Source organism: Theropithecus gelada, chromosome 20 (assembly GCF_003255815.1).
Source record: "Theropithecus gelada isolate Dixy chromosome 20, Tgel_1.0, whole genome shotgun sequence".
Taxonomy (NCBI): Eukaryota; Metazoa; Chordata; class Mammalia; order Primates; family Cercopithecidae; genus Theropithecus; species Theropithecus gelada.
Genome location: NC_037688.1, coordinates 48626193 through 48639114, shown reverse-complemented (window position 1 = coordinate 48639114; position 12922 = coordinate 48626193). Strand labels below are relative to the sequence as shown.

The 12922-nt window shown below is 59.7% G+C and overlaps 1 protein-coding gene across 7 annotated transcripts in view; it reads right to left on the bottom strand.

Annotated features, from left to right (window-relative positions):
* The window catches only part of LOC112613925 (coronin-7), a 64617-nt gene that overhangs the window by 29007 nt on the left and 22688 nt on the right, over nucleotides 1-12922 (bottom strand). For all 7 annotated transcript variants that reach the window (XM_025369812.1, XM_025369815.1, XM_025369813.1 and 4 more), the window contains 3 exons: nucleotides 12095-12145; nucleotides 4766-4852; nucleotides 4207-4289 (listed from right to left, as the gene is read on the bottom strand). In XM_025369812.1, coding sequence (XP_025225597.1) covers nucleotides 4207-4289; nucleotides 4766-4852; nucleotides 12095-12145 — 221 coding nt within the window. The remainder of the gene's footprint in view (nucleotides 1-4206; nucleotides 4290-4765; nucleotides 4853-12094; nucleotides 12146-12922) is intronic.

The window sequence follows — 12922 nt, the reverse complement described above, 5'->3', positions numbered from 1 at the left end:
TTCCCCAGGCCCCGTCTTCCGCCAGCAGGAGCTCTGGCCCACGTGCGGCTGGGAGAGGCTTGTGGCAGATGTGGGGCCCGGTGAGGCCCTCCTGGGTTGGTCTGATGGGCAGTTCACTGCCTGCCTTCCTCTAAGGACAGGACCCTGGGCTATCTCATTCCAGGCCTCATGGATGGTCCCGGGACCAGACAGGCTCCAGGACCTTCCCTACAGTGCCTCGGGAGAGCCAGGTTTGCATGGCCCAAGCCCCTTGCCACCCCACTGCCCAGCATGGGTGCAGCAGGGAAATCCTGCTCCCTGCCTCCTGCTCCCGGTTGCAGTGAGGGCTTTGTTGGGAGAGGAAGTGTGAATCATCAAAGGCAGGGACCCCATGGGTGGGGAGAAAGGAGCTGAGCCCCAGCTGGCAGGACAAGCTGGGAGACAGGAACAAAGGGCCCAGGCTGGCTTGCAGATGATGCCAGGATTGGTGGCCTTGGGATGCCCCCTCAGCCCCTGCATTAGGGATGTGCCCAGGCTTTCCGGAAACCCTAGAAGTGGAAGCATTTTCCAGGAAGGCTGCATGCTGAGGTGGGGGCAGGGATGCTGAGTGCAGCTGTGGCCTGGACTGGGTGCAGGGAGCTTGGGGACAGTGATGGACACACAGCACCTTTTCCTGTTACCCTCAGTGGGAAGGAGGGGAGGGGAGGGGGCCCACTGGGCTGCTGCTGCAGGGGCACCCAGAACATGCTGGAGTGAGCCTCTTGCAGACCCCATGCCACTGTCCCACAGGTCATGGCCCCAGCCCCCAGCACTCAGCCTCACCCCTGGTGGGACAGAGTCAGCCAAGCCAGACCCAGGGAGCAGGCCCCGCGGCGCGGGTGTTGATGTCAGCGCCGAGTCAGGCCCAGCCACGCGAGGCTCTGGATTCAATTAGCGGCTGCTGAGGGCTCTGGCACAGGGAGGGAGGAGGCGGGCCGTGGGTCATGGCGGGCAGTGGGTGGTGGCAGTGGGCCTGGGTGGGGCCCCTTCTTCCTGAGGCAGCAGTGGCAGCCCAGGTGGATTTCCTGTAGGCCTGGGTCCCATTAGGGGAGTGGCTGCGGCCAGGCCTGCCTCCCCCTTCTCGTGGCTGCCTTGTCAAAGGGGCCTTTGTGGGCCTGAGGCTGCCGCTGAACACGGTGGCTGCTGAAAAAATGTTCTCACTGCAAAGCAAACCTGGCCGAGTGGGACGGTGGTGGGGGGGCAGTCGGGGGGTGACAGGGCCCAAAGAAAGGAAGCCTTCCCAGGAACAGTGTCTGGAGTGTGCCATCAGATCAGGGCTTCGGGGAAGGGGAGAACCCAGCCAGGGGGTGGCCAAGCTGAGATGCAGCCTCGACCCGGGACAAGTCCCCTGACTCTAGGCCAGGGACCAGGGGCAGATGTGGGGGTGTGCGAGCCCCCATCACCAGGTGCTGACCGCAGCAGGCTCTGGGCCACGTGGGCGACACCTGCTCTTGTTTTATGCCCGGCGACCTCTTATATTGAAAAGGAGCGGCCACAGGGAGGGAAGACAGCGTGCTCACAGTAAGTGGAGACAGGACCCCAGCACCTGCTCCCCAGCCATGGATGGGGCTGCCGGCCACGCGGGAGGGCTTAGGGCCACTGTGAGCTACAGAAGCAACAGACCCTACATCTATGGGGTAGGGGGTGATAGAGTTCACCCAGCCCCCTCAAAGGTGTTCACACACTCATCCCCGCTCAGTTCACGCCCAGAAGCATGGCACCCAAGACAGGTGTATCTTTGCGCCTCCCAGACCAAAGCATGAGATGTTCCTTCAGTGCAGGCTGCCAGTCCCTCTCATTATCCTCCCACCTCCACCTGGCATCAAGCATGGTGCCAGGTACACAAAGTACTGGGCAGCCCTCCGTGGATGCTGCCTGAGCACAGACAGGACCTTGGTGTTTGAGGCTGGCCTGGCTCCCAGCCCCCGCTCCTCCTCCTGTGGCCGGCTTCCCCTCAGATACTCCACGAATGTCACGGGGAGGGCATAGGTGGGACCACAGTGGAGGCCCCTGGGTAAGGATGAAGAGGAGATGGGGTGTGTGCATGAACCCTGGCCTCCTCTAGCTCTCATAAGGGCACACACTGTTCTGCCCAAGAAAAGATGGAAAATCTGTAAAACAGAACTCGAGGGTGGTGGAGTGGATGCAGTTGCCAACCTCCCGTGCCCATAGATGACACTCCAGACCTTCCATGCTCAGCCCAGATTCGCTCAGAGGTCCTGGCACCCCAGGGAGTCAGTGGGGGTCTCCAGCTTCCAGGATGCCTGGGGGTGCAGGGGACCCGCTACCTCTCAGAACAGCTGGGGGGCTGGCACACATCCTTGGCATCCACCAGCTTCATGGGGGCTAGAGAGTCCCGGCTCCCTTGCCAAGGGTGCCAGGAAGGCAGAGGAGGGGCCAGGGCTCGGGGGCAGAGGCGAGAGGACCCTGGCCTGGCCACCCATCTGGGAGTGATTTGAGAAATTCCAGTCCTCACTGGTCCTTCGAGGCTATTCTTAACTGTGGTAATTACAGGGTCAGCCTTGGCCAGTGGCACCGTGAGGTCTGGGCATCATTAACTCCTCCAGAGGCCACACTGGGGCGGGGCAGGAGATGCTTGCAGGGGATGGGGACCCTGTCACTGGGGGCGGAGCCTGGAAGGCAGGAAGTGGTGGGTGGAAGTGACTGGTGCTGGGTCCCTTCACACCAATGCCTCTGCTGGGGGCCCTGCGGGGAAGGGGCTATCTAAGCTAGAAAGGTCTAGAAGACAAGATGCCAGGCAGCTCCGGGCCCAGGATGGGGGACATGGGGACAGATCCTAGACGTAGAGTCTGAAGGCCCGGGAGCTCTGACTCCTCAAGGCAAGGCGGGTCCCACTGACTCCTCCCTGAATCCCCAATGCCCAGAGCAGGCAGGAGGCTGAGGGCAGCCCTGACTCTGCCTCTCGCCCTCCATGTGACTTCAGGGAAGGTGCTGAATCTTGCTCACCTTTGCCTCCCTCATCTGTAAAATGGACCTTGCCAGCTCTCAGCCCCTCCCTGGGTGTGAGAGGATGGGAGAGGGCGTCACTGTCACCCTGACCCCTACCCCTTCTCTGGGCGGCTCTCAGCCGGGGGAAGCCCTTGGCAGCAGCTCTCACTGGTATTCAGGTGGGACCTCTTTTGGGGACTCCCCGGAAGATCCCACAGCCTTCCTTACCCCCAGACACATACCCTTGCTGCTCCCAAAGCCTGGACAGGTCATTGTTGCCTGTGACTCAGTTTCCTCAGTTATGCAATGGAAGAAGGAATAAGCTTGCCAAGGACCACCCCTTTCCTGGCTCTGACGTTCTCAGATCCCCCTGCCTGCGAAGATTCCAGCAAGGCCCTCATGAGTCATGGCTGAAGCTTCAGAAGGCGGATGGAGTCCCTGCCGCTCCACCCTGGCCCTGCCTGGCTACGTCTCTGAACACCCCCAGCCTCAGTTTCCCCAGCTGTGTTGTGGGTGGTCTGAATGGATGGGTCACTCATAAATGCTTGCCCTGGGCCTCCTGGTGTCTGGCTCCGGAGCTGCAGTGGGCCAAGGCCAGAGTGTGCCTGGCCAGGACCCCGCCAAGCACTGCCAAAAGCCCTCTCCACACACTTCTGGGGGCAGATGGAAGGACGAGGTGCACTTGGAGCCCCCCAGGCTGCCTGGACACCAGCCTCACCTGGGGACACACCTCAGGATAGAACAGGACAGCACATGGCTGGTGCGGAGTAGGCCGCATAAACCTCAGAGGGCCGCATAAGCCAAGGCCCACCTCCAACCTGCCAGGCTGTCCAACAATGAGCACGCCCACCCTCCTATCATAGCCTGGAGCCTCCCTGGGCCTCAGCCCTACCAGAACATCCACAGAAAAATGAAGTGCATTCTTGCATTTCCAGACCACACCCTCTCCTTGAATGCCAAGCATGCCTGTGTCAACCCCTGGCCATGAAACCTCTGGTGACCAAGGGCCCACTCTGTTAGCAGGGGCCAAAGGGGTACCAGAGCACCTCTTGTAGGTGATACCTGGAAGCTTCGGGGGTACAGGGCCAGATGTCTGTTGCAAGGCCTTGCAGCCCAGATCAGGTACCCCAGAACACCCCGGACATCAGCCCGCCTCACTGACAGGCCGGATCAGGTGCCCTTGCCAGCGGCACCCTGGGTCATCAGCCCCCCAGCCCACCCGCGTGTCACAGCTCCTACCCTGGTGAGGTGTCCAAGGTGAGGGAGGCCAGGGCGTTGGAGAAGAGCCGCGTGTCCCACAGCTTCACTTCATGCTCACGCATCTGCAGGGAGGGCGAGAGAGGGGCTCAGAGGGGCCTGTCCCTCAGAGCCCCACCCGGGGGCTCCCGGGAAACCCAGTGCCTGAGGGTACAGCCTGACACAGGGCACCTGCCTCAGAGCAGGGCTTGGAATAGGGATGGGAGTCACCCCAAGGAAAGAGAGTTTGGGTTTTCATGTTCTGCCCCTTTAAGAACCCTTAGGTGACAAGGGGTGAGGGGCGGTTCCCTCCATGGACTCGGTCCCTGTGGGGCCACTATAGCTCCTGGGGTCAGGCTGAGCTATTACAAATGGAATCTGCCAGTTTTCAGCAGCCGTCAGTCCCCTGAGGCTCTGAGACCCGGCTGCACAGTCAGGCCGTATATGGACAGGCCTGGAACTGGCCCTCAGTCCCCCGCCTCCCATTGGCTTCGTCCCTGCCCGAAGGGCTGGACACGTCCCCACCTGGCCATGCCCTGCTCCTCCAGGAGGAACCCCCTACCTGGTTGAATCCAGTAGACACAAGGTACTCCCGGGAGCCCGTCCACGCCAGCCGGCTATCCCTGCTGTTCTCATGGGCCTGTGTGCTCTGCAGGAGGCAAGAGGTGAACCTGAGCCCCAAGGCCCCCTGCTGGTAGGCGGGGCCCCCTGGACTGGGCCTGAGCTGGGGAACTTCTGCTGCCCACCTGCCTGAAAGCCTCATAGAGGGTGGGAAGGGCTGGTTCCTTCTCCACGTCCCCACTGGGACCAAAGGTCTCCGAAGCACCCCAGGGATCAGCCCCGCCTCTGCCCCAGCTGAGGGCAGCTCTGCGCCCAGAGGCCAACCTGACCGCTCCTCCCCAGTGTCCCTCCTCCCGAAGAGAAGGCTGCCTCGCTCCCCAGCTCCAGGCCCCTTCCCTACTGCACCAGGGGCTTAAAGGCACTGGCACTTTCTTGCCCCCATGAGCTGTGTGATCTGGGGGACGCCACACTCTGTCAAAGCGTCATTTCTCTCACTTGTGTAAGGGGCACCTGGTGCGGTGCCACCCACTTCCCAGGGCTGTTGCCATGTGGAAGGGCAGGGCTTGTGGCAAAGTGCCGTGTAAATTGGGGGATTTTGAGGATCACTGCGGCCGCCGCAGGCAGGAGGCAGGGCCTGGGACCCACCTCTGGGCAACGTCCAGAGAGCACCAAGCAGTGCCTCTCCTGGCCCTCCCAAGGTGCTGGAGCTGCCAGCAGGAAAGCTCCTGGCCCCTGGGAGGAGAGGGAAGCTCATATGGTGGGTGGGGCCCTGTCCTCCTGGGCCCTGGCAGTAGGGAGCTGAGGGGGCCAGAGGAAATGCAAACAGCTCCTCCCAGTCACCCTGGCCCCTGGAGCCTGAGACGAAGGACCCTGTTACCAAAAATAGCTCACCCCAAACCATGGCCAGCTTCCTCTGAGCTTCCCACGATCTCCTTGGGAATGAATGAGGGAGGGAAACAGCCTGCGAGGAGCTGGCCCGGGGCCCCCTCCCCAGCCCGTGGAGGCTGACTCCAGCGTGGGAGACCATCGGAAACGGCTCCAGGTCCCGTCCTTCGAGGGGCTTTTCTCACTGTTCCCTTCCCACCAGGCTGTGGCCGGCACAGGAAGTTGGGGCTGGAGCCTGAGAACCAAGGCCCCACTGCCCTCTCTCCACGTAAGAGGGGATATCGGGTCAGGACAAGGGTCGAGCCATTGGCCAGCCCTGCCCTCGACACCCGGAGAGGGTCACAGTGTCATTCAGGCTCCTGCCTTCTCGGTGTTTAGGGTGCAAATATCCGTGTGTGCGCAGCCCACCAGGTGGCTCTTAGCTTGTCCAAAAGTCATTCATTCATTCAAGAAACACACAAGGCCTCCCAGGGACCAGAGCTGTGCTAGGAGCTGGCGGTGGGGCCGGATGGTTCTCAGCTTGAGGGCAGGTGCTGGGGGGAAGCAGTGCCCCTCGCTCATCTATTTTCTCCTCATATGGATATTTGAGCCACACACTATCCGAGATGACACGGTAAACAAAATGGGAAAAGTCCCCGTGCCCGTAGAATAAACACGTCGGGGAGGTAGATGTAGGCCAAACAGAAATCAGTGTGTCATTCCATGTGACTGTGCATGTCATGGGGGAACTGCATGGTGTTAGGGGAGGAAGCTCTGGAGGTGGACCCAGGAGAGCCCCAGCCCAGCCACCACGGCCACCTTCCATGGTGGGTCAGTCACCAGCTCTGTGCCTCAGTTTCCATGTCTGTAAAAAGCACTGTAACAGAATTTACTTTTTTTTTTTTTTTTTTTTGAGACGGAGTCTTGCTCTGTTGCCCAGGCTGGAGTGCAGTGGCCGGATCTCAGCTCACTGCAAGCTCCGCCTCCCGGGTTTACGCCATTCTCCTGTCTCAGCCTCCCGAGTAGCTGGGACTACAGGCGCCCGCCACCTCGCCCGGCTAGTTTTTTGTATTTTTTTTTAGTAGAGACGGGGTTTCACCGTGTTAGCCAGGATGGTCTCGATCTCCTGACCTCGTGATCCGCCCGTCTCGGCCTCCCAAAGTGCTGGGATTACAGGCTTGAGCCACCGCGCCCGGCCTTACTTTTTTTTTTAACCTTTCCTGTGGTGCTGAAGGACCTACTTTTGAAGATGGCCATAAGGAGTAAGAGGGAACACTTGTAGAAGGCTCAGGATTGTGTCTGACAAGTGTCACGTGTGCATGTCTCACAAGTAATAGCAGGGTACTGTCAGAGTGTAAGTGAGGGAAGACCTAGCATCATTCCCACTAGGCTATTTGAGGGTTGACAAGCGTGAGCCAGGTATGGGAGCTAGCATACACAAAGAGTTGAAAACTGGATGCAGAGAGACCCGCTCAGTCAGCAGGTGGGGATGCGGGAGGTGGAGGCCGGGCCAAGCCTGCAGGATCCCCCCAGGGCTACCACTGAGCACTTTTCACCTAGGGGGCACAGGCTAAGGCTAGGGGTGGGACACCCCTTGGCCTGTATCTCCCACCTTCCTAATTCACATGTGGGAAGCCAGAGGCGCAGAGAGAGGAAGCCATGGTGCAAAGTGGCCCGGCCCCAGCTGTCTCCTCCACCTGCACAAGAGGGACATGAGGCTCAGAGTGGTGATGAGACTTGCACAAAGTTGCGGCTAGGAGGCAGCAGGGAAGGGAGGAGGAGCCGCCCAGGACCACAGCTGGCCTAGAAACACTCTGGTTTCCAGCAAACATCCTGGGCCAGCTCTCGCTCCCTGGAGTGTTCAGCCCAGCCTGCAGAGCTCCAGGTAAGAGCTTTGGCTGCGCCCAGCCACTCCCCACTGTGGGTACACCCAGCTCAGTTTGCCCAGAGACCACGGGAAGCCCCCAAGTGAGGGAGGGGGTCAGTGGCCCACCCCTTACTCTATAACTCCTTATCAATGGAGTGATCAGTATCAAAAATGAGAGGTGGGCTGGGTACAATGGTCCCTGCCGTAATCCCAGCACTTTGGGAGGCTGAGGCGGGAGGACTGCTTGAGCCCAGGAGTTCCAGAGCACCTGGGCCACAAACTGAAAACTTCTCTCTTAGAAAAACAAACACGGCCAGGCACGGTGGCTCACGCCTGTAATCCCAGCACTTTGGGAGGCCGAGGCGGGCGGATCACGAGGTCAGGAGATCGAGACCATCCTGGTGAACACGGTGAAACCCCGTATCTACTAAAAATACAAAAAATTAGCCGGGCGTGGTGGCGGGCGCCTGTAGTCCCAGCTTCTCGGGAGGCTGAGGCAGGGGAATGGCCTAAACCCGGGAGGCGGAGCTTACAGTGAGCCGAGATTGCGCCACTGCATTCCAGCCTGGGCGACAGAGTGAGACTCCGTCTCAAAAAAAAAAAAAAAAAAAGAAAAACAAACACTAGGCCGGGCACAGTGGCTCATGCCTGTAGTCCTAGCACTTTGCGAGGCTGAGGCGGGGGGATAACGTGAGGTCAGGAGTTCAAGACCAGCCTGGCCAACATGGTGAAACCGCATCTCTACCAAAAATACAAAAATTAGCTGGGAATGGTGGCAGGCGCCTGTAATCCCAGCTACTCAGGAGGCTGAGGCAGGAGAATCACTTGAACCTGGGAGGCGGAGGCTGCAGTGAGCCGAGATTAAGCCCTTGCACTCCAGCCTGGGTGACAGAGCAAGACTCTATCTCGAAAAAAAAAAAAAAAAAACCAACTAGCTTGACGTGGTGGTGTGTGCCTGTAGTCCCAGCTACTAGGGAGGCCGAGGCAGGAGGATTGCTTGAGCCCAGGAGGTGAACGCTGCAGAGAGCCGTGATGGCGCCACTGCACTCCCACCTGGGTGACAGAGCGAGACCCGTTTGCCAGCCTCAGCAAGCCTCAGAGAAGAGCCCTCTCTCCAGCTCCTCATTCTCCTGGGTAGCGGGCAAGAACAGGGGCTACAGCTGAGACCCAGGCATCGTTACCCTGCATCCCCGGGGTCCCCCACAACCTGGTTCTGAGAACAGGAGGGGCTGTGGCAGGGCAGAAGCAGTGCCAGCCCCGTAGGGGGTGAGGAGGGGAGGCGTATGCCCACCCCTTCCTCACCATGACAACACTTCCTATGCAGGGCAGGATGGTTCCAGGAGCAACCCTGGCTCCCTGCTTGGGTAAGGGGACCTGCTTTAATAGTAAGACGCCCCCACTCACTCCCTTCTCTCCTCTGAGGCTCACCACCCCCAAGTGGCCTGTCTGATGCACTAGGGTTCCTAGTGGGCTCAGTCTGGGGCCCCCTCCCACCCAGACAAGGGTTCTGAGTCCTCCACACTCATCTGGGGCTGCCACTTCCCCAGAACAGCCTGGGCTCCAGAGCCTCACCCAGCCCCAGCTAGGCCAGTTGTACAGGGAAGGGGCGGCAGTGGGGGTCTGGGCGGTTCCACAATCAGACGGGCGAGCCTGCCTGTCACCCTGAGGTGGGACCCTGGAGAAGCCACAGAACCATCTGACCCTTGGGGTCTACACCTCCAAGGAAGTGGAATATGCCAAGTGCCTGGCGCATAACAAAGGCTCATACATGCAGTCTAAGAACCAAGCAGGGGTGTGAGCAGGAGGAGTCACCCCAGGGTCCCCTGCTCCAAGCTCATGCCTGAGGCAGGGCTCCAACAAGACAGTGGAGGGCGGACTCCCTGGCCCACTCCGGGCTCTGGGACAGCACCAGGGCTCAGGTGGGGTGGACCCACAGAGGACAGAGGTTGCATGGAGGGCAGGCGGCTCCGCTCCCTGACCCCCAGCCACACCCCACCAGGCAGGAAGGAGGATTGCCAGAGAAAGCGCTCCCAGAAGGCCTCTCCCTCAAGTCGGCCCCTCGGCTCACACCGGCCCTGGCTGCCAGCAGCGGTTTTCCTAATAGAAGCCAGGTGTGGGCCAGATGCCCTGGGCGGAAGTGGGGGGCAGGGCCACACGGAGAGCGGCATTCCAGGCCTGCTGCCCCCGCACCAGGGCCCGAGCACAGGCCCCAGCCAGCAGCTGGAGGGGTGGGAGCCACCCACGCTCTTCCCAGGTCTCCTCGCCCCAAAGCCCCGCAGGGGGGCTCCCTCCAGAACCAGATCCTCTCTCTCTCTTCGAGGAGCTGGGAGCCCCTTGGACAGCAGCCACTCTATCCCCACCTCGGCATCAGTCACCGCCCCCAGCCCTGCTGGAAGAGGAGGGGAGAGAGGAGGAAGGCTGGAAAGAGGGGGCGGAGGAGGGGAGAAGAGGAAGAATCATGTGGGCCCAGCAAGCTGGCTCAGAGCCATGCCTGGTAGGTCAGGGGCAGAAGCATAGGTGCCCCAGCAGTGCCCTGGGCTCTGGAGAGGAGAGTGCAACCTGAGAAAGTGAAGGAGGCTGGAGGAAGCCTCCGTGGTGCCTTCAGGCTGAGCCTGGGCCCCGCTTTCTGGGCAAAGGCTTGGAGGTCAAAGAAAGCTACCCAGTGAGGATACCGCGCACACCCCCACTGCCTTGAGATGCAGACAGCCACCATCTACCAAGCCCAGGTCCCGCATGACGAAGAGGTCAGCCAGCCTCACCAGCAAGTATGACCAGGGTGTGGCCAAAACCACTCTGCCTGGCTAGTTTCACCGGTTAAATGGGAGTCCTCTCAATCTTCAGCTGGACAAAAGTGGAACTGCCTGTACCGTTTGGACTAAAAAATTGCAATCTTCCATGTGACTGGGTTTTTCTCCTCAGTCTTGTGTGTGTAGGGGGCTCTGGGGCTCCAGTCTAACGCTAGTTTGGTTTGGGCTAGTGGTTTGCCCTTGACCCCAGGTGAAGAAAAAGTCCTAGAAATGGGGAGGGGGTATCTGTGATGGGCCTAGGTCTTTGCTGGGGAGCTCCTCTCCTGAACTAACAGCAGGACCCTAAACTTCACCTTCCTCAGGAAAGAAGCCTCCTCAGCTTCTAGAAAGTTCTTTTTAGAAATGTAAATCCACGGCCAGGCGCGGTAGCTCACGTCTATAATCCTAGCACTTTGGCAGGCCGAGGTGGGCGGATCACAAGGTCAGGAGTTCCAGATCAGCCTGACCAACATGGTGAAACTCTGTCTCTACTAAAAATACAAAAAAATTAGCTGGGCGTGGTGGTGGGCGCCTGTAGTCCCAGCTACTCGGAAGGCTGAGACAGGGGAATGGCATGAACCCAGGAGGCGGAGTTTGCAGTGAGCCGAGATCGCGCCACTGGACTCCAGCCTGGGCGACAGAGCAAGACTCTATCTCCCCCCAAAAAAAGAAATATAAATCTACTCATCTTACTTCCTGCTTAAAACTCTCTAAAGGCGGCCGGGCACGGTGGCTCACGCCTGTAATCCCAGCACTCTGGGACGCCGAGGCAGGAGGATCACGAGGTCAGGAGATTGAGACCATCCTGGCTAACATGGTGAAACCCGGTCTCTACTAAAAATACAAAAACAAAATTAGCCGGGTGTGGTGGCAGGCGCCAGTTCCAGCTACTTGGGAGGCTAGGGCAGGAGAATGGCGTGAACCCGGGAGGCGGAGCTTGCAGTGAGCCGAGATCGAGCCACTGCACTCTAGCCTGGGCGACAGAGCGAGACTCCATCTCAAAAAATAAATTAAAAAAAAAATTACCTAATGGCTTCCCACAGCCCAGGTGACCACGGGCCTGTTTCCCCCAGCACCGCTCGCGCAGACTCCGCAGACGAGCCTGTCCTCCTCCAGGCCATCTGTGCCTGCCCCCTTGGCACTACTCAGGCCTCCACTCCCCAGCCAGTTACTCAGGGAAGCACTAAACCAGCCCAGCAAGAGAAGCCCCCAGCAACTACCCCGGGACAGGGCCCTGTCCCAGAATTGTTGCTCCTGCCTACAAGGTCTCTGTAGGGCGAATGAATGGTGCCCCAGTGGCTGGATGCCTGCAGCATGAGCCAGGTCCCAGCTTCCCCGCTTGGAACTGAAATGGCCACGCACACTCCATGCACAGACACAAACCAAAACATGCTCAGTTCCTGGAGCCTATACGTTTTGATAGGTCCCACCCGGGGTCTTCCTGAAGAGGACAGGAGCTGTTTCTTTTTGGCTCCTCTGCAGCTGGTCTCTGCTGACCGTGCCAGGGTGAAGGGCTCAAAGGAAGGAAGTGGGGATCTCAGATCACTGACTGAAGCCACAGGATGGCCTCCGTGGAGAGCCTGGGGGAAGCTTAGCTCTGCCCACCCTGTGATCAAAGCAGGCCCTCCCAGGACCCAGAACACACTTCACAGAAAGAGCTCCCAGCAGTGATGGCCCACCTCCTGGGGACCCCTGGTGCTGCGGACATGTCCGCCAGGACCCCAGGCCTGCCCTTACCTCCACCTGCTGGAACCACTGGGTCCTCAGCCTCAGCGGAGGCTTCAACCCACCCCGGCTTGCCCACACAACTCACCTGAGAGGCCTGCGGCTGTGTTCTGGGGTCGAAGATCCGCAGCTGCTTGTCCTGGAAAAGCAGAGAGGAGGAAACAACTTGCAACTAGGGCTGGAGGGTCCCTGGAAGCCAGCCTGTTCTCCCACCCGCCAGCTCTGAGCAGCCCATCCCCAGCACACAGGGCTGGCATCACACACCAGGGCATCCCTCCTCAGCCCTGTTTCTCCTTCTCAGCACAGCAGCAGGCCCCACCCAGTCCCCCAAAAAAGCAAGCTCAGCAAGCAGTGTTCAGCTTCCTGAGACCTACTCCACACCAGGCATACCAGACACTCGACCCCTCCTAGTCTTCCAACTACCCTATGAAGTGGTACTATCACCATGACCCCTCACAGACAGACAAACGGAGGTCCAGAACCAAACTCTAGGCTGTCAGTGCCCCACACATGCTCAGCCCTATGCTAGGCCCAGCCTGGAGAGGGTCACGTGACGACCTCATTTCTGCACTTACAGAATTTAGCATTTAACCAGGAAAATGAGCTTACACATTAGGCCGGGCGCGGTGGCTCACGCCTGTAATCCCAGCACTTTGGGAGGCCGAGGCGGGCGGATCACAAGGTCAGGAGATCGAGACCACGGTGAAACCCCGTCTCTACTAAAAATACAAAAAATTAGCCGGGCGCGGTTGTGGGCGCCTGTAGTCCCAGCTACTCGGGAGGCTGAGGCAGGAGAATGGCGTGAACCCGGGAGGCGGAGCTTGCAGTGAGCCGAGATCGCGCCACTGCACTCCAGCCTGGGCGACAGAGCGAGACTCTGTCTCAAAAAAAAAAAAAAAAAAAAAAAAAAAAAGAA